General features: G+C 38.7%; 1 protein-coding gene across 1 annotated transcript; it reads left to right on the top strand.

Annotated features, from left to right (window-relative positions):
* Positions 1–916: 916 nt before the first annotated feature.
* LOC121378098 (mucin-2-like) lies at positions 917–20,060 on the top strand. Its single transcript, XM_041506198.1, has 14 exons — positions 917–1,043; positions 1,456–1,535; positions 2,100–2,262; positions 3,409–3,532; positions 3,630–3,708; positions 4,133–4,210; positions 5,571–5,719; positions 6,487–6,524; positions 7,244–7,349; positions 8,104–8,259; positions 8,957–9,095; positions 9,451–9,576; positions 10,016–10,067; positions 17,478–20,060. The coding sequence occupies exons 1-14, from the start codon at positions 962–964 to the stop codon at positions 19,295–19,297; spliced, it is 3,192 nt and encodes a 1,063-aa protein (XP_041362132.1). The 5' UTR covers positions 917–961; the 3' UTR covers positions 19,298–20,060.
* Positions 20,061–21,698: the final 1,638 nt, after the last annotated feature.

Here is a 21,698-nt window from a genome sequence, read left to right as displayed (position 1 = left end):
ATAGGCTAAATCTTCTTTGATGACAAAAGTAGCATGTCTCCCCACAAATCAAAGTTTTGTAGATGAAAACCATCATTTATTTGTTTTAGTGAACAAAATGTGGTATCTTGCTTTCAAGATTAGCATATAGATATTATTTGTAAGATGTGTGCTTTTTAAACGTTGAAAAAAAAACTCTTGCGCCCCCATGTAATTATTTTAAAGGGTCTTCGCTCCACTGGCGTAGCCAGGATTTTATATTAGGGGAGGCAAACTATACTGGGGGGTCAACCAACACTGTAAGTACGTGATTTTATAAAATTCAATACAGTAAAAACAAACAAAAGGTTTGATTGGGGTGGGCATGGACCTCGTGCCCTCCCCGCTACGCCACTGCTTCGCTTATAAAACGAAGGTCTATTTTCAGAGAAAACTGACGATAATATTATGTGTTAATCAGATTACGAATCTACCATTGGTATATTCAATATCGCATCTATGCACAAGAAAGAGTCTAAAACACATATGTCAGAGTCATGAGTGTTTGCAGCCATGAATTACTCTCAGATGTTGTCTGTAGACCACGATATATGGTTCCCATCCCGTTTGTCGGAGGACTGCCACGTTGTAGCGTGTATCGACAGAGGCTCTAAAACCTATGCAGCAACAATTCATCTACTCATTATAAAATATATATTAATGATGTTGCCACCACTGGTGAGAACTTCGTGTGGGATTAACCCGGGGTTTTTTTCAACTCCCGGTCCTGTCGCGTTTACCTTTTATGCACAGAACACATGTTTTGCATCGCAACGGGATGGCAAGCGAAAACATTATAAATTGCTCAGTATTGTGCTGGGTACCACTCCCTAGCTGGAATCAAGATGGGAGGTGACACACCACATATTTGGTAATGTAAATGAAACCGGCGGGCGAGCTATGTTCGGAGCCCTCCGCGTGCACGCGGAAATTAAGGCGAATAATGGTCCATAGTTTTCTGTACACAGTTGTCTTCCTTTACGCATCTGTCATTGGCGCCGCGGCTAAACGAAGAAATGTGATTAGTAAGTTTGAATACTTTTTTTTCAATTAAGACATTGCTGTTTAGAAAATCTGTTTTTAATATCCGCTTTTTATGACGACAGAGTCTTGCCTAGTCTATAGTAAATAAGGGAGAGTAAAAATAATGTGGGCACAATAATATATTCATAATAGTTTCTGCGACAAATTATTTTCTAAATTATTTTTTCTGCCACGAGTATTAAGAATTTGCGTCATTGGAGAGAGCTTACTTACTAACTTACTTATTTATTTACTTTCTTACATATTTATTTATTGTGTTGTTTATGGTTTGGTTTTGTATTTGTGTTTTATTTAAATGATTTTGGTATCTATTTTTCTTATTTATGAATTGATTCGTTTACACTTTATATCCTGTTAAAGTATAACAAATATTATTGTCTACTTTTTGTCCAGACGATGGGTCTATAAGCACTTTGATTCTGACTTTGCATGATGATGGACGAGTTGACAAAACATATGTTCCCTCCAAATCAGTAAGTACATTTCATATTCACTATATTGTGGATGGTGGTGGTGTTATTTGATTCTGATCTTGCATGATGACGGACGAGTCGACAAAACATATATTCCCCAAATATGTATGTAAATTTCATATTGGCTATATTGTGGATGGTGGTGGTGTTATTTCATTCTGATCTTGCGTGATGATGGACGAGTTGACAAAACTTATGTTCCCTCCAAATTTGTAAGTAATTTTCATATTAGCATATTTACGGTATTGGGAATGGCGGTGGTACTAATATTTGATCATTCATTCGGTTTTATTGGCTGACTAGTAGGCTGCCTGGCTGACTGGCTGAAACTTGTTTTGGCTGGTTGGCTGGCTGGTTGACTTCCAAGCATGTCTCCGTTTGTAATATAAAGTTCGTTTTAAAGTTTGTATTGTTTCACGACACCACTAGAGCACACCGATTTACTAATCATCGGCTATTGGCTGCAAAAAATTGGTAATTTTGACATATAGTCTTAGAGAGGAAAACCCGATACATTTGTTTCCGTTAGCAAATGCTCTATTCATAAATTAACTGCATTCTCAGACGACGGCTGAAGAACAGCTGGTTAAGCTACGTCATGGACGACGACAGTTCAGTGACGGGGAGATCAGGAGGCAGGTGGAAAAGATGTTACTGTGGACGGACCCGTCAGTAGAAGGAACCCTGCCGCTGTCTCTTTCCGACGACCATGTTAACACCCTGGCAGGTGAGATGTAATAGGACGTGATATGAAATGATATGTCATATGATTATGTTATCTAGGATGTGATACGATGAATACCATACAATAAAATCTAATATGGCATGATGTGATGTGGTGTGGTGTGATGTGATGTAATGTGGTACATGATACGAAATAATATGATACGATACGATACTATATTACACACCAGAGTAAGATATTACTCATGTCATAATAATTACTCAATATTTCACTAGTGTAATATAGGCACGCGCAGACTTGCGGGATAATGAATGAATGACGTCGATATTTGAATGACGTCACTTTTCATCTCCCTACAATAAAATAAACTGGGTGCATGACGCGTCCCTTTTCTGAACACTAGAAAACATTGAGTGCAAAATTGCTGTTGAAAATGTTTTGTTCTGAGATTATTAACGTATCTAACCGTGTTTGTACAAACTAGTGTAATTTAAAAGTGTACCATTACAAAATATGGCCATTAAAATTGCGATAAGATAGGCCGTTATATTTGGGCCTCTTGTGTACGAAGCCAAAACGATGTTGTCGACCTGCTACTCTTCTTTACGACCCTATGTATAAAATGTCAGCGTCACATCTAGTCAATCCCATTAAGTCAGCTCTATATTTGCTGTCCGATCAACAATTCAGTCATTATTGTGAATTTTAAAACCTCATTAACTAACAATTAATGCAAGCTTCGCGCCAAAATCTGTGCTCACTGCGACGTCGTTTAAGTTTACGCGTGACGTAGGTCACTTGCTGACCCAATTTGTAGAAAAAAACCTATAGTAGGTCTCAACATCTGCTTATTTCTGCGTTGCGGTTTGTAATAAATAAAATACTAAAGTAGCTTGCCTGTCGTGAAAAGTGAACTGTTCATTCGTTTCATAAAAATGGTATGACAGACAAGCTCGTTTAGTATTCGATATATACGATATGATACTCGATACGACATAATATTACATAAGATGCGATGCGATGTGATATTAAATTTTGATATAACATGGCATGGCATAATATGACAGCATATGACATGATGTAACATGGCATTTCACCACACGACACGATACGATAGGATTCTATCCATACATCCATCAAGCCATTTTTGAGTTTCAATTATTGCTGGTTTTATTTCGTTTCTTGTAGGTATACCCATCGTCTATCCGAATAACAAAGGCGGTAAACCAAAGGCACGCCATCGTGTCAAGAGACAGACCGGAAAATATGAAATCGAGCTTATCCTCTTTCTGGACTACCCGTTGTTCCTCTAGTGAGTATTGGTTGCACACCACTATAAAAGTCATGAATAATTATGCGATGAAATGTTTGGGAAATAAACTTTCAAAACTGACCTTCTCCGTTTCCAGCTGGCTAAATCGAAACAATAACAACGTGGTCCAAACACGGCAGGAAATGGTGGACTACTACTCCAACATCGTGAACGCTGTAAGTGTTATAATGTCGTCGTAGTTGTTGTTATTTGTATATAACTTGTTACGGTTTGTGCCGCGCATTGTTACGATATTATATTTGTATGTATGTATACTATAGACACACATATATATACAGACAAATAGGTACGTACACATGTATGCATGTAGGTGCTAGCTAGCTACCTACCTACCTGCCTACCTTCATACATACCTATTTAGTTTGACAGATATATAGATGGATAGAAAGGTAGACAGACAACCAGACAGACAGAAAGACAAACATTGACACAGATATACAAATAATTAAATGTTCTGAAAAGGCAATTTTTCAATATAATGTTACTCTTTTTTTAGCTTATTGTTGTTGTTGTTGTTGTTGTTGTTTTAATATTATTAGTTTTGTCTTAATGCGTAATATATGATGTGTCACTGTCTAGGCTAACCGGCGTTTCGACACAGCAACTAGAGCCGGTTTCACGATTGACCTGGTTTTGAACGCGTTCGTCATAGCCGAGGTTTGTACCATATCATTGCCAGTTTATTTCCTGTAGTATAAACATTTCAAGATTTGTTTTTCTTTCTGTTTCTTTTCGGGGGCGGGACGTAGCCCAGTGGTAAAGCGCACGCCCGATGTGCGGTCGGTCTAGGATCTATCCCCGTCGGTGGGCCCATTGGGCTATTACTCGTTCCAACCAGTGCACCACGACTGGTATATCAAAGGCCGTGGTATGTGCTATTCTGTCTGTGGGATAGTGCATATAAAAGATCCCTTGCTACTAATGAAACAATATAGCAGGGTTTCCTCTCTATGACTGTGACAATGACCATGTTTGACATCCAATAGCCAATAAATCAATGTGCTCTAGTGGTGTCGCTAAACGAAAACAAAAAACCTTCTGTTTCTTTTCTTTTCCTTTTGTTTGTTTCGTTTGTATCTGTCTTAGTCATTCGCTTTCTATAAGTGTGTCAGTGATATGCGCATATCTGTCTTACCGTCCGCCATTCAATCCTTCATTCATCCATCCATCCATCCATCCATCCATCCATTCCATTCCTTCCAGCCGTGCGTCCGTTCGTCCTTCTGTCCACAGTCAGTTCGTACGTCCGTCTGTCTGTTAGTATGTCCTGGAAGGTCCGTTTCTTTCTTCTTTTCGATATTAATCGCTCATTTCGTATTCCAGAAAAGTACTAATTAATATGCATTATTCACCAATAATACATCAAAATGTCTTACGATATTCACGTTTCAAACTGTTTAATATACGCTTTAACAAACATGCTAATTACTAATCTGACATTTAACATTCAAAACTGTATCTATGCACAAAACTGATTCCAAAACATGTTATGGTATATAGTTGTAAAACGTACGTTCGTAACACACTGTCAGCTACTTTGTCAGCCAGCCAACGTTTCGCTTACCTTCGCGAACTATTTGATTGGTTCCCGACATGGCCAGTTGGTTTACTGTGAAGCACATACACCAGTCTAGCTGACGTTTGCCTGGTGATTACAAATCGTTTAGTCTAGATCCAAGTCTCTAATAGAGTTTGAGACTCTAGCACCATTGCAATGTCATACAAATTGTATGCGTTGACGTCATTAGATATTTGAGTCTAGACTCTAAAGTTTTATCACATCCTGATCGCGATATATGGTTCCATCTCCGTCTATAGGAGGACAAATACTACCGCTTTTATTGCGTACTAGTACAGACGCCAAAGCCTTTTCTACAGTTTCTATAAAAGGGACGTCTCAATGTGCAGACGGATATGCATAGCATATTTCAATCAAAGGACTATAGCTTATGTATTGTACAATTATATTGCTCAAACATTGCGTGAGACAAGCCACTTTCATATTGCTTATTTTCAGAGTCCAACGACAACGCCGTGGACGCAGAACCACAACGTGAGCGGCGTGATTCACGCTGACACCGCCCTCAATTCTTTCGCTAGGTTCATCGCCGCCCAGAGTGGATCTATTGGCGGCATCCCCTTCGACCACGCTGCTACCATTTCTGGGTAAGGAAGGAAATGTTTTGTCTGTTCATATTACGTGATGAAATGTCAGAGACATCCTACAAGATTTTATGGTAATAATAGAATAAAGTAAAAGCTAATGTTTGTTTTGTTTAACGACACAACTAAAGAGTAACACACTATTCTGGACAACCAACCTAGGTAGCTGAGAGGTGTGAGCAGAGTGCTTGAACCTTAAATGTATATAAAGTTTTGATTGATATAACGACACCACCAGAGCATATTGATTTATTAATCATCGGCTGTTGGATGTCAAACATTTGGTCATTTGGTCATTGACATATATAGTCCTAGAGAGGAAACCCGCTACAGTTTACTATTAGCAGCAAGAGACCTTTTATATGCACTTTCCCGCAGACAGAAAAGCACATGCCATGGTCTTTGACCCGTTATGATGCACTGGTTGGAACGAGCAAAAAAAAAAGAGCTGAATCGATCCACCGAGGTGGTTCGATCCTGCGACACAAGCACCTCATGCGAGCACTGCAACAAATCCCGCCCAAAACAAACTAGAACATATATCGATTATGAATGTGTCATTATCATTCAGTACCGCATATCTGGACAGTACTGATTCCAAAAGGCGACATGATAGAGGTGTGGAGGTATGCAGACCGGATAAACTGCCCGTTGCTTCGTAATCAAAGGAGAACTGATCATCACCAAGATATATGGTTCCACCTCCATCTGTAAGAGGACTGCCACTTTAGTGGCTCGGCAGTACAAGACTATTCTGTTTTACATTTCAGGTTCAACCTGGTGAGGAACGGGAACACCACTGTCGCAGGTAGTTAAAGTGGCAATCTCGCAGGATGTTCTACTAATGTAAAATACAAACATAATACACTTTTAGTAAAACATATGTAGCATATTAAAAGGCAAACATTACATAAACACACATATACAGAGAAGTATATGAATACACCAATATATAAAAACACACACACAAACACGCACATGCATACACACTCAAACACACATACATACACACACATGAAACACACACAAACACACACTCATACATACATATATACACACACATAGATATACACACACATACACACAGATACATACATACACACATACAATACCTACACATATATACATATATACATACACATATATACACATACATACATACATACATACATACAAACAAAGACAGATATGCACACACATACATACACACACACTCGGAGAGGGAGAGAGAGAGAGAGAGAGAGAGAGAGAGAGAGAGAGAGAGAGAGAGAGAGAGAGAGAGAGAGAGAGATGCATACATACATACAAACATATACACACATACACCCACATACACACATAAAGACAGTTATGCACATATACACACACACACACATACACACATACACAGCTACACACACGCGCGCGCGCAGCATACACAAACACACACACACAAATACAGATATGCACACGCACACGCACACGTTTTCTTCTTGTTTCTAATATAATTGTTTATATTCCACTGATGTGTGTGTTTGTTTTACCCAGGGGTAGCGAAACAGGACTCCACGTGTTCCTCCCAGGCCACATCTATCACTCAGGGCGTCAAGAGTCAGGCCACCGCCGCCATCTTGGCTCACGAAATTGGACATAGGTAATGAGTTATTTTAGTACTTCTGGTATATATAGTATTACTGTTACTGCTACTATTACTACTACTACTACTACTACTACTACTACTACCACCACCACAACTACCAATAACAATAATATAAATAATAATAATATTACAACCCCTACTACTATTACTACTTCTACTACCCCTACTACTAATACTACTATTATAATAAATACTACTACTACTACTACTACTTCTATTATTACTACTACTACCCCTACTACTTCTACAATATCACCAACAATATATCTACCAATATCAATATCATTACTAATATCGCTACCAATATGACTATCAATATCACTATCAATATCAATATCACTATCAGTATCTCTACCAATATCACTATCAATATCAATAACACTACCAATATCAATATCAATATCAATGTCAATACCAATGCTACTAATAAAATATCTACCAATACCAATATCATCAACAATATATCTACCAATATCAATATCAATATCAATACTAATATCACTACCAATATCACTACCAATATCACTATCAGTATCACTATCAATATTAATATCACTACCAATATCAACATCAATGTCAATGTCAGTATCAATATCAATGTCAATGTAAATACCAATACCAATACCAATACCAATACCAATACCAATACCAATACCACTATACATCCATCACAACCACATTCATAGAATTTAAATTAACAGTCAGTCCATATACACACGCATAATGTTGTGATTCTTTTGTCTCACAGTATCGGCGCCGTTCACGATGGTAGTGGTAACAGCTGCGCAGCCAGTGACGGCTTTGTCATGGCCCCCAGTGTCGGACCAGTGACGTCAGATCGTGCATCAAATCCATGGACGTTCTCAACGTGTTCCGTGACTTCATTTATGTCGCTTTTGGCTACGTAAGTATGGTCTTGAACATCTATGTATTATTAAAGGCAGGCTTTCGGTGTATTTGATCTACGTAACGTGTTCGACTGATAGTTTAGTGGAACATTCCCTAATGTTATGTCAGGTGGAGTCATCTGTCTCTGACGGGCCTATTTATCTGCCGATAGTAAACTCGTCAGATTTTGTGAATTCGGCAATACCATTAGATTCATTACGACGTGCCAAGACTTGAACCTAATCGTATTAAACGACAGTCTGATCACTCACTATGCAAGAACTCTACAATTCATATATCCCATTTTTTATAAGACCGATTCACTTCTAGCTATTTATCACGAATGAAATATGGCACTAGTAACTAAGATAGTGCACCTTTAATTGAATACGAACATACATACAATACTAGTATATATATATATATATATATATATATATATATATATATATATATATATATATATATATATATATATATATATATATATATATATATATATATATATATACATATACATATACATATATATATATATATATATATTTCACCTCAGGCAGTATGCGCCAATGTACCTTTAGTGGGTCAGTCCTGTCTGATCAGTTAGTGTGTATTTATAAATAAAATAAAAAAATGGACGCTATGTAGATAAATTGAAGTCTTTAATGCTATCGTATTAATATTTTATTCATATTCGGTGTTTTCTATTTTAGACCACCGCTAACGTGCACGCTGTCCAGACAGGGGACGCCACTCGATCTAACTCCCTATCTGAGCATGGAATTCGGTCAGAAGTATCCGGCCGACACGCAATGCCAAATACTCTTTGGTACAGGAGGCAAGCTTTGTCGGGTACAGCGATTGTTTATTATTATAATTTTATTATCATTATTCTTCTTCTTATTATTATTATTATTATTATTATTATTATTTAACATATTATCATTACCAATTATTATTTTTGTTTTTGCTGTTGTAATTATCACCATCATCATCATCATCATCATCATCATCATCACCACCATCATCATCATCATCATTATTATTATCATCATCATTATTATTTTAAAAATTATTATTATTATTATCATCATCATCATCAATATCATCATCATCATCATCATCATCATCATCATCATCATTTCTTTTATTATTATTGTTATTATTATTTTCTTTTATTATTATTGTTGTTGTTATTATTATTCAGAATTTCTACTTCTCGTCCCCACTGGTTTGGGATGACATCTGTATTGATATGCGATGTTTCAATCCCGCCAACGGACTCTGCTTCCAGACGTTTGCTCACGACGGAACGCAGTGTGGCAGTCAGAAAGTGAGTACTCGTGGTCTCGTTTTAACTGGAATTGCATGACTCAATACTGCCACCGTAACTGTCAAGTTTGAATACTGTTTTGTTTTAGGGGTTTTGTTTTTATTTAACAGCCCATATCTTCTTAAATATTTCTCGCTCCAGCCAGTACACCACAACTGGTATATTAAAGGCCGTGGCATGTGCTATCCTGTCTGTGGGATGGTGCATATAAAAGATCCCGTGCTGCTAATCGAAAAGAGTAGCCCATGAGGTGCCGACAGCGGGTTGCCTCTCTCAATATCTGTGTGGTCCTTAACCATATGTCCGACGCCATATACCTTAAATAAAATGTGTTGGGTGTGTCGTTAAATAAACATTTCCTTCCTATATCTTCTTAAGTGAATATTTCTGTTAAAGTAGCATGTTCTGACACCTGTATTCAATGTGTGTTTGCTTTCAGTGGTGTCAGTCAGGAAAATGTGTGTTCAACTCTGCGGCGCCCACAACACCAGGTAAGTGACTTAGTTGGGTGGTTATTTCTTACGACGTATACTGGGAGAATCAAATATGGGATCACTTTGTATTATAGACCGACTTTAATTCACTACTAACATTGTAATGTCTGTATGTAACACAACGATGTAACGTCCGACTGAATCCCAATACTGTGGGGTTGCGCGTGAGTAACACAGTCTATTTCTGACACCATTACAGGGACAGACCCTACTTTCAACCTGTGAAAATTAACACTAAGTTTAATTAATCTACAAACCTGTAACACATTTGGATAAAGTTACACACTAAGTTTAATTAATCTACAAACCTGTAACACATTTGGATAAAGTTAACACTAAGTTTAATTAATCTACAAACCTGTAACACATTTGGATAAAGTTACACACTAAGTTTAATTAATCTACAAACCTGTAACACATTTGGATAAAGTTAACACTAAGTTTAATTAATCTACAAACCTGTAACACATTTGGATAAAGTTAACACTAAGTTTAATTAATCTACAAACCTGTAACACATTTGGATAAAGTTAACACTAAGTTTAATTAATCTACAAACCTGTAACACATTTGGATAAAGTTAACACTAAGTTTAATTAATCTACAAACCTGTAACACATTTGGATAAAGTTAACACTAAGTTTAATTAATCTACAAACCTGTAACACATTTGGATAAAGTTACAAACTAAGTTTAATTAATCTACAAACCTGTAACACATTTGGATAAAGTTACACACTAAGTTTAGTTAATCTACAAACCTGTAACACATTTGAATAAAGTTACACACTAAGTTTAATTAATCTACAAACCTGTAACACATTTGGATAAAGTTAACACTAAGTTTAATTAATCTACAAACCTGTAACACATTTGGATAAAGTTAACACTAAGTTTAATTAATCTACAAACCTGTAACACATTTGGATAAAGTTACACACTAAGTTTAATTAATCTACAAACCTGTAACACATTTGGATAAAGTTCCATTTCAATGAAACATGAGTCTGTGACTTTGAAATCGTGAAATATCCCCTCTAACAATTGACTAAACCTCGACTCCGTAACTGTTACTTCTCAGACGCACGTGCGTTTTTAAAAATATGAGAAATGCATTTTGTGATGTTACAAATACCAGGATGACTAAAACTACTTCGAATGTACGGAAATTGATGATCTAAATCATAAAATCTAAGTAAAGTATGATTTCAGTTATCAAAAACGGCTATAATAGTCAAAAATATGTCTTAGTGTTTAAAAACTAGAGTATGTCCCTTTAATGATGGTATTCATTGACGTTACTCAAGTGTCGGTCTTTATGTGATCACTTATTTCTTTCCATCTGTATTGTGTAACGTTTGGGACTCGTTTCTTATTATTGTTTCTGTTATTAGTAATAAGCCGATAATGCCAGGCTACAGAGCGGGAAACATCGAATGATCCCTGCATCTCTTTCGCAATAAATCGCCTTTTATAGACCGCGAAATACGACAGCTTATGTTGAATGAATGAATGTTTAACGACACCCCAGCACGAAAAATACATCGCCTTTTGGGTGTCAAACTATGGTATGCTTATGTTGATCACAAAATATGATCCTCTGATTTTTGGCTCCACGAAACCAAAATTTTAAATCAAAACAACGATTGATCCAGATAAATAGATCACCTAAAACTGTACTGAAATAAGATCGAATTTTAGCATATGAACGTGGTATATTCAAGAGACCATATAATTTTTGTGAAATCTATTCAATATTAATGCAAGCACATTAAACATAGCAACAGCAATTTATATTTAAACTATAGTCCTAAAATTATTATTATTATTATTATTAGTAGTAGTATTGTTATTGTTGTTGTTGTTGTTATTATTATTATTATTTATTGTATTATTTATACTTATAATATATTATGTTATGTTATGTTGTGTTATGTTATGTTATGTTATGTTATGTTGCTATGTTATGTTATATTATGTTATGTTATGTTATGTTATGTTATGTTATGTTATGTTATGTTATGTTATGTTTATTATTATTATTATTATATTTTTGTTGTTGTTGTTGTTGTTGTTGTTGCTGTTGTTGTTGTTTTTTATAATTATAATTATTTATTATATTATTTATCATATTATTTATTTATTTTATTATAATTCTTATTCTTATTTTTAGTATTATTACTATTATTAACAAACTGTAGGGTCAATGTATTTACCATTTACTAAATATAACAAAAACCTGTATATGTACAGAAATGTAGTATGATTGTAGACGACACAACGTTTTTAACGATTCATGAGACTATAATTATTATAATCACTGCCTTGTGAAACATCTCCTTTATAAATAATTAAAACGAAACTAAAAACAAAGCACACCACACACATCGAGGTGAATTTCTGTATAAAATACACGTGCGTACACGTTAAGTTATATTACTTTGTTTACTTTCCATTTTCCCCACAAGAATCCACAGAAATGGAAGATTACAATTTGTATATTGTTAAATTAATAAGTAAAGGTCAAGTATAGATCAAACCAGTTTATAGTTATTTTTCAGACGTTTTTTTTTTTTTTAAATGCCGAAATATGATACTTTCATCTGTGATAATATACCTTTAATGACGCCGTGATTAAACTTAAAGAATATCGGACGCGTTGATATCAGAAAGAAGAATGAAGAGATAAGAAACTGAAAATGTATATTTACGGTAAGTACTTGAAGTTTTACGTGCCTAGATTAATCAATTTCTGTAGTACTGATCGTACATGAAGAGTTATCTCCCTTGAATGACAATCTAATAAAACTCAACATACATATTTATACAAATAACTAATATATTTATATTCGCATATTCCCAAATATTGATCAGATAATTAACTACATTGAAAATCTGTTTTTACAGTAAACACATATAGCAAAATATTTGTATATTGTACAGAAATTTCAATATGTACATTGCGCTTTTAAGAATCATCAAAACAAGAAAAAACATATCTGCTTTTAAGGCGGGGAAAGGGATGTTTCACAAAGCTGTGACGGTACGTACTCATGAATTACACTCACAATTCTGTTCTCCACTTACCAGTAAATAGAAGGGTGGTCTATTTTCTCAGGATTCTGGCTAGAGCACCTTACATTGGTGACTAGATGTGTTGGGTTCAAAATACACCAGAGCTGGATCTGGGTCTGGCAAGTGTGGCAAAGTATGGTGTAGTTTGCAGTTGGCGCCTGGGTCCCTAACTATTACGTGTTTTCAATAGATATCTTAACTGTGTTTATATCTTTAGATATATTTTCCTTCTATATACACGAACAGTAATTACGAAAATCCAACTTTGATTAATATACATATTTCCTGGTGTTTATTTAGACCAAGAAAACCCCCATAAAACATGTCTTGCACAAGCTGCAGCTGCCTGTCTGGCAGTGTGAGAATATGGCGCATGTTATTATGTCGTGTGTTTCCAGATCTGTATTTCGCGATCGGCCTCGGCGGCGCAGTGGTTAAGCCATCGGAATACAGACTGGTAGGTACGGGGTTCGCAGCCCGGTACCGGCTCCAACCCAGAGCAAGTTCTTAAGGGCTCATTGGGTAGGTGTAAGGTCACTACACCCTTTTCTCTCTCACTAACAACTAACCAACTAAGAACTAACCCACTGTCCTGGACAGACATACCAGATAGCTGAGGTGTGTGCCCAGGACAGCGTGCTTGAACCTTAATTGGATATAATAAGTTGAAATGAAATGAAATGTAGTTCGCGTCAGCACTGAAATGCGTAGTTCGCGTCAGCACAGACATTCCATTCAGTGCGTTTCATTTTCGACTGGTACCCAGACCCGCCAGACCAGACTCAGACCCAGACCCAGACCCAGACCCAGACAGACTCAGACAGACAGACTCAGACCCAGACCCAGACCCAGACCCAGACTCAGACTCAGACTCACCCAGACCCAGACCCAGACCCAGACCCACTCAGACCAGACCCAGACCCAGACCCAGACCCAGACCCAGACCCAGACCCAGACCCAGACCCAGACAGACTCAGACCCAGACCCAGACCCAGACCCAGACAGACTCAGACCCAGACCCAGACCCAGACCCAGACTCAGACCCAGACTCAGACCCAGACCCAGACCCAGACCCAGACCCAGACACAGACACAGACCGACCCAGACTCCGTTGTGTTTTGGGCCTTAGGCATATGTGAGAGTCCTAAAGTATCTACATATTTTCAATAATGATCGGACCCGTTGGAACCGGAAGGGTGCGAGGGTGGGGGTTGCGCTGCGGTCCCTATTTGCCGATTTTTAAAATGTCTTTGCTAGTATCAATAAAATAAATATTTATCATAGCGTTTCAGGCTATTCAAAGATAAAAATAGGACTGACTGTGATCATCATCACCATCATCATCATAGTAATAATTATAACAACAACAACAGCAACAACAACAATAATAATAATAAGCAGTAAATAAATAACATTAAAAATAAATTATTATTATTATTATTATTATTATTGTTATTATTATTATTATTATTATTATTATTACGTCATCGTATTAACTGCGGTATACTGATACATGCTTATTTTTAACTTCAGATCTCTGCCATGCTGGCAATGACCCCGACTTCGCCTGTAACCTTGCCCTCTGCAACAGCGCCTTCTTCAAAGACATCGTCTGCTGCGCTCTCTGCAAGCCAAAGCTTCCGGCCACAGCGACCGTGACGTCATCAGACGTGTCTCAGAGTGGGTCAACATCTCTGGAACTACTAACAACAGGCTCTCTCCTAGCAGCGACAGAATTTGCGTCTTCAAGTGGTGGCGCCACTACTGCTTCGCTCGTAGGAGTTACCTCCCTTCCGTTAACGATGTCCTCGGAGCCGGCGAGTTTGCCTACTACGGGGTCCGTTCCGCTAGTGACAGGGACAGCAGAAGTTACTACACCTGCCACAACGGAAGTGAGCACAGGGTCTGTGATCGCTTTGACAGGAAGTACACAAGCGCCATCCGCCGCGTCTCCATTGACAACAGGGTCTGTGTTGGCGGTATCGTCCACTGAGACTACACAGGCCAAGTTTAGCGGCAGTACAGGGTCTGTGCTGGACTTGTCGTCTGCTCAGACTACCCAGGCTAGCACTCAAGGAAGTACAGGATCGGTGATGGTTTCCAGTGCATCAACCCTCTGATTGTTTCGACCGCCTATATGCCCTAACGACCATTTTGCGTCTCATCGATTTTTTTTTTTTTTTTTTTTTTTTTTTTTTTTTTTTTTTTTTTTTTTTTTTTTTGCTTTTGCACTGTCACAGAATACTGTACGCGGGGGCGTAAAAACATCAACGCTATGGTTATTAATATCAGCGTTTCCATATGTGCGGCTTGGTCATTGACATAGGCAGGGACAGAGCCACGAGTGTCCCCACCACCTTATACCTGTTGACCCATAAAACATGTAAACACCCCTCCCACCCCGGCATTTATACAGTTTGCGCTAATCAAAAGTTATACGGTTATTTTAAAGCAATGGAAGAAAGGAAATATTTTATTTCACGACACAATCAACACATTTTATATACGGTTATATAGCGTCATACATATGGTTATGGACCACACAGATATTGAGAGAGGAAACCCGCTGTCGCCACTTCATGGGCTACTCTTTCCGATTAGCAGCAAGGGATCTTGTATATGCACCAACTCCTCTCAGTGTTTCGACCGCCTCTATGCCCTAACAATCGTTTTGCGTGTCATCGATTTCTTTTGTCCCACAGACAGGGTAGCACATACCACGGCCTTTGATATACCAGTCGTAGTGCACTGGCTGCAACGAGAAATAGCCCAAAGGGCCCGCCGACAGGGATCGATCCCAGACAGATCGCGCATCGAGCGGGCGCTTTACCACTGGGCTACGTCCCGCCCCCTTAAAGCAATGGAAAAACATTTTACCAGAAAAGTCGCCACCCGACTCTGTCTCTTCCTACAGGCCTCGGTGGCGTCGTGGTTAGGCCATCGGTATACAGGCTGGTAGGTACTGGGTTCGGATCCCAGTCGAGGCATGGGATTTTTAATCCAGATACCGACTCCAAACCCTGAGTGAGTGCTCCGCAAGGCTCAATGGGTAGGTAAACCACTTGCACCGACCAGTCATCCATAACTGGTTCAACAAAGGCCATGGTTTGTGCTATCCTGCCTGTGGGAAGCGCAAATAAAAGATCCCTTGCTGCTAATCGGAAAGAGTAGCCCATGTAGTGGCGACAGCGGGTTTTCCCTTAAAATCTGTGTGGGCCTTAACCATATGTCTGACGCCATATAACCGTAAATAAAATGTGTTGAGTGCGTCGTTAAATAAAACATTTCTTTCTTTCTTTCTGTCTCTTCCTAGTTAATGCACTGTAAGTCGTTTTAGCACGACTGTTTTCTAATAACATGTGGGTTATGTCAATGTTGCCGTCAATTAACTGGTGCCTTGAATTAAAGGCGCAGGCCCTAATTTCAGCCCGTAAAAACGGACACTAAAGTTTAGTTAATCTACAAACCTATAACACTTTTAGATACAGTTACAACAGAGTGAAACAAGAATCTGTGCCGTTGAAACGGTGAAATACTCTTAAAAATAGACTCGAACTCGAATCCATAACCGTTACTTCTCAGACGCACGTGCGAATTTTTAAAATATGAAATACATTTTGTGGTACTAAAAACACCATGATGACCAGAAACACAAATCTAAGTAACGTCTGAAATAGTTAAATGTATGCTCTATAGTGTTTAAAAACTAGGGTTTGTCACTTTAATATATATATTTGAACATTATGCTTTACCGTGTGTACACTTTGTCAATCAGTTTGTGCTGTTGGGTTTATTTGACTAATAAAATGGTTAAGCAAGATAAGTTGATTGTTTTTGTAATGTGTTATCAAAGATGACCTCTGTATGTTTTGCTTTGTCTCAATGACTAAATTGTCAGAAATGGAGTGTTAATGTTTTTGTTGTTTTGTTTTTTATATAATGAATTTGATTATCGTTGGTTATTTATTTCAAGGTTGTATCAAATCAGAGAATTCCGTAGCGGGTTTCCATAAACAAAATTTACTTTTTTTGATGAGCTGTGCAGATCAGACTTAAACGACACCAAAAGAGTCCATTAATTTATTAATCATCAGCTATTGGATGTCAAACATTTGGTAATATTTTACTAGCAGGAACGAGGGATAACCCAATGTGTCATCCGCCGATGATCGATCCTAAACCGAGCTCGCATCAAGTGAGCGCTTTACCACTGGGCTAGTCCCTACCCCACCCCTACCCTCCACCACCACCCGTTCAGCTCAAGGTCAATAAAGAATTGATTGAATTATTTTTCTTTTTTTTTTTTTTTTTTTTTTTTTTTTCCCCTCCCAGATAATTGTTACGCCGGAGACGACCCAGACGTGTCGTGTGTTTCCGCCACTTGCGGCTCGGAGTTCGTGTCGAGGGTGATGTGTTGTCAGACGTGTCTCTCGTCTCTTCCGGCCGTCCGCCTGCTCGGCGATTCCACGGGGTCGACGTCGGACACGCAGCCCACGACGCCCGCCACTGCGGGGACACCGGCCACCAACGTCGTCAACACGGACACGGCAGCGACGGTGACTGTGGATCAAAGTGGCGCCACATCGGCAGCCACCGCGGTAGACCTGTCTGCAGCCACAGCGACACAGCAGGCCGTTACCTCACCAGTTACGTTACCGGCGTCACCGGATACGTTACCGACGTCACCAGTTACGTTACCGACATCACCGGTACCGGTAACGACACTGATAACTTCTCCGGTAACATCACCGGTGACGTCACCAACTTCGCTGGCAGAAACGTCATCAGTTGCTTTGACGACAGAACCACCCTCCTCCTCAATGGCAGGGTCCAGTGTGTCAGGAATTGAATTCACAATTTCAACGACGTCAGAGGTGTCGACTTCCACAGTGGTGCAATCCTCTACAATGGCACACTCCACGGTGTCAGTCATAGAGGTTACAGCTACGACCACGTCAGAGGTTCCGACTTCTACAAGCGTATCCACGACGTCAGAGGTTCCGACTTCTACAAGCGTATCCACGACGTCAGAGGTTCCGACTTCTACAAGCGTATCCACGACGTCAGAGGTACCGTCCACTACAGAAGCAGCGACATCTACAATGCTAGGGTCTACTGCGTCACTCATTGAAGTGACAATTTCAGTGACGTCAGAGGCACCGTCTACAACAGAAGTACCGACATCAACAGTGTTAGGATCTACTGCGTCACTCATTGAAGTGACAATTCCAGTGACGTCAGAGGCACCGTCTACGTCAGAGATACCGTCAACCACAGAAGTACCGACCTCAACAATGTTAGGATCTACTGCATCACTCATCGAAGTGACAATTCCAGTGACGTCAGAGACACCGTCAACAACAGAAGTACCAACCTCAACGATGTTAGGATCTACTGCGTCACTCATTGAAGTGACAATTCCAGTGACGTCAGAGGTACCGTCAACAATAGAAATTCCAGTGACGTCAGAGGTACCGTCAACAACAGAAGTACCAACCTCAACGATGTTAGGATCTACTGCGTCACTCATTGAAGTGACAATTCCAGTGACGTCAGAGGTACCGTCAACAACAGAAATTCCAGTGACGTCAGAGGTACCGTCAACAACAGAAGTACCAACCTCAACAATGTTAGGATCTACTGCGTCACTCATTGAAGTGACAATTCCAGTGACGTCAGAGGTACCGTCAACAATAGAAATTCCAGTGACGTCAGAGGTACCGTCAACAACAGAAGTACCAACCTCAACGATGTTAGGATCTACTGCGTCACTCATTGAAGTGACAATTCCAGTGACGTCAGAGGTACCGTCAACAACAGAAGTACCGACCTCAACAATGTTAGGATCTACTGCGTCACTCACTGATGTCACAGTTCCAGTGACGTCAGAGGCACCGTCAACAACAGAATTACCGACCTCAACAGTGTTAGGATCTACTGCGTCACTCATTGACGTAACAGTTCCAGTGACGTCAGAGGCACCGTCCACGTCACAGGTACCGTCAACAACACTTATTGCAGAGACGTCAGCACCAACAGTGACGACAGCTTCGTTACTTGAAATTTTGATGAGCACAACGCAGATTTCTTCTACCAATCAACCAACGCCTTTTACCGGAACGACAGGATCAGTTTTACAAACCACAACCTAACCTTCAGTTTCATTTTGATTATAATGACGTAATTATGATGTAATAATTTCATAATAATGAAGTAATGGCATTAAATAAATTGGAAAAAAAACAAAGAAGTAAAATGAGAAATATATTTCATAAGAAAGAAATAGGCCATCATAATAAAAATAGATTAATATATAAATAGATATAAGATCACCAATGAAAGATATTGTTTTAAGGAATAGACAGGTTATCGGCTGACAACCACATGTCATTTCGTTTGTTTCCGCCATAATGGATTGTTTACATATTTCACAAATATCTCCAGTTATTACTCTAAGTGCTTTATTATGAGATGTTGTTACTATGCATTATTTTGTTACTATTATATTTTGCAGTCAAATTGTGCCCTGGGCATATATGTTATAATGTTATGCAATGAATATTGTGTTGTTAATGACTACATACACAGGCACACACACAGACACACACATACACACACACACACACACAAATGTACACACAAACACACAGCCATACACGCGCGCACACACACACACACACACACACACACGAGATATGATAATCGGATAAAAATGTTGTTTTTGTTATGGATATTATTGTTAATACGTCTGTTGATGATATGTATATTTTGCAGTCAAACGGTGCCTTGGGCATTTTTTGTTATTTTTTGCTATACAGATGTTTCGTTGATTTACAATATGTGTGTATATGTTGCAGTCAAACAGTGCCTTTGGGCGTATATTTTCTTTGCAATAAAGGCTTAGTTAAAAATGCATATACATTTTTCCGTCTTGTTTAATAACAAAATAAAGTTACAAAGTATCTCTCCATGTCTTACTCCTTCCTTCTCTCTCTCTCTCTCTCTCTCTCTCTCTCTCTCTCTCTCTCTCTCTCTCTCTCTCTCTCTCTCTCTCTCTCTCTCTCTCTCTCTCTCTCAATCTCTCTCTCTCTCTCTCTCTCTCTCTCTCTCTCTCTCTCTCTCTCTCTCTCTCTCTCTCTCTCTCTCTCCCCCTCTCTCTCCCTCCTCCCCCCCCCCCCCCCCCCCCCCCCCCCCCCGTTTAATTCCATTGAGCTCTATCCTGTACACATTTGGGTTCTCTAAGCTAGTCTTGGGATTGGCAGTCCTCCTATAGGCAGCGGTGAAAGGGATGCAACATCATGTTACAGATATCCTAGCAGAGTGGCAATCCTCCTAAGGACAAGCACCTGATAATGGATCATGGAAGCAATCACGACGTTGCCTAACTTCCTTTCGACTTTGCTTTGTGCAGATATATGAATTTGATCATGGAATACGGTTTTGTCATTCAGATTCTGTAGGAGTACACTCGTGTCACATTAGTCTGCGCGGGGGCGAGACGTAGCCCGGTGTTAAAGTGCTCGCTTGGTGCCGGGTCGGTTTGAGATCGATCCCCGTCAGTGGGCCGATTGGGCTATTTCTCGTTCCAGTCAGTGCACCACAACTGATACATCAAAGGCCGTGGTATGTACTATCCTGTCTGTGGGATGGTGCATATAAAAGATTACTTCTGCTAATCGAAAAGAGTAGCCCATGAAGTGGCGACAGTGGATTCCTACCTAAATAACCATGTGTCCGACGCCATATAACCGTAAATAAAATGTATTGAGTGCGTCGTTAAATAAACCATTTCCTTCCTTCATTGGTCTGCGCGGCACAAACGTCTGCGCATGTTAATTACGTTACATGACGTCTTGAAACAAGTGTTGGGATATGTTTGTAAACAAACAACGTTTATTTAATTCATAAAACAATTGTTAAAACAAACCGTCTTGAATATATGCATAACACTGATAGATAACAATTTGATTGAAAAATACCTCTTAATTTTATACACTAAAAGTATACTTTTGACAGCCTCGATCAACGTGTTTTGTATCATCTGTCAACACGTGTCTGTCACCGCTGTAATGATCAAACTTTTATAGTAAATTACACAACTTTACACAGAAGCTTTCATACATACCTCATTGTAATGTATGAATCCATAAATGAAATAAATGTTTTATTTTATTTGTTAACGTAAACATCCAAGCATACTTTGAATTTCACACAACACAGCCACTATGGCTGCCCAGACTGAAGCTTACAGCATGGCCTATTTTTAGCTATAGTATGTTTCATTATTATCATTGGCTGTCCTATATGGCTAACGAACATTATTCGTGCTCATTTACACAGTTAATGACACAACATTTGTTGAATAATGATAATACATTTTGACATTTGCTTTTTTTATATTGTCAATTTGTGTTATGCAAAATAAGGAACATGGAACACGATTTATATTTATCTTATTTGCATAATCTAAATTATTCTGTAACAAACTATAATAGGAAGGGTTTGTTGTCTAGAACTTTCGAAAAATCAGATTCATTACCTGTTTGTTGCGAC

The sequence above is a fragment of the Gigantopelta aegis genome, chromosome 7 (assembly GCF_016097555.1).
Source record: "Gigantopelta aegis isolate Gae_Host chromosome 7, Gae_host_genome, whole genome shotgun sequence".
Lineage (NCBI taxonomy): Eukaryota > Metazoa > Mollusca > Gastropoda > Neomphalida > Peltospiridae > Gigantopelta > Gigantopelta aegis.
This window is presented reverse-complemented; position numbering and strand designations above follow the sequence as displayed.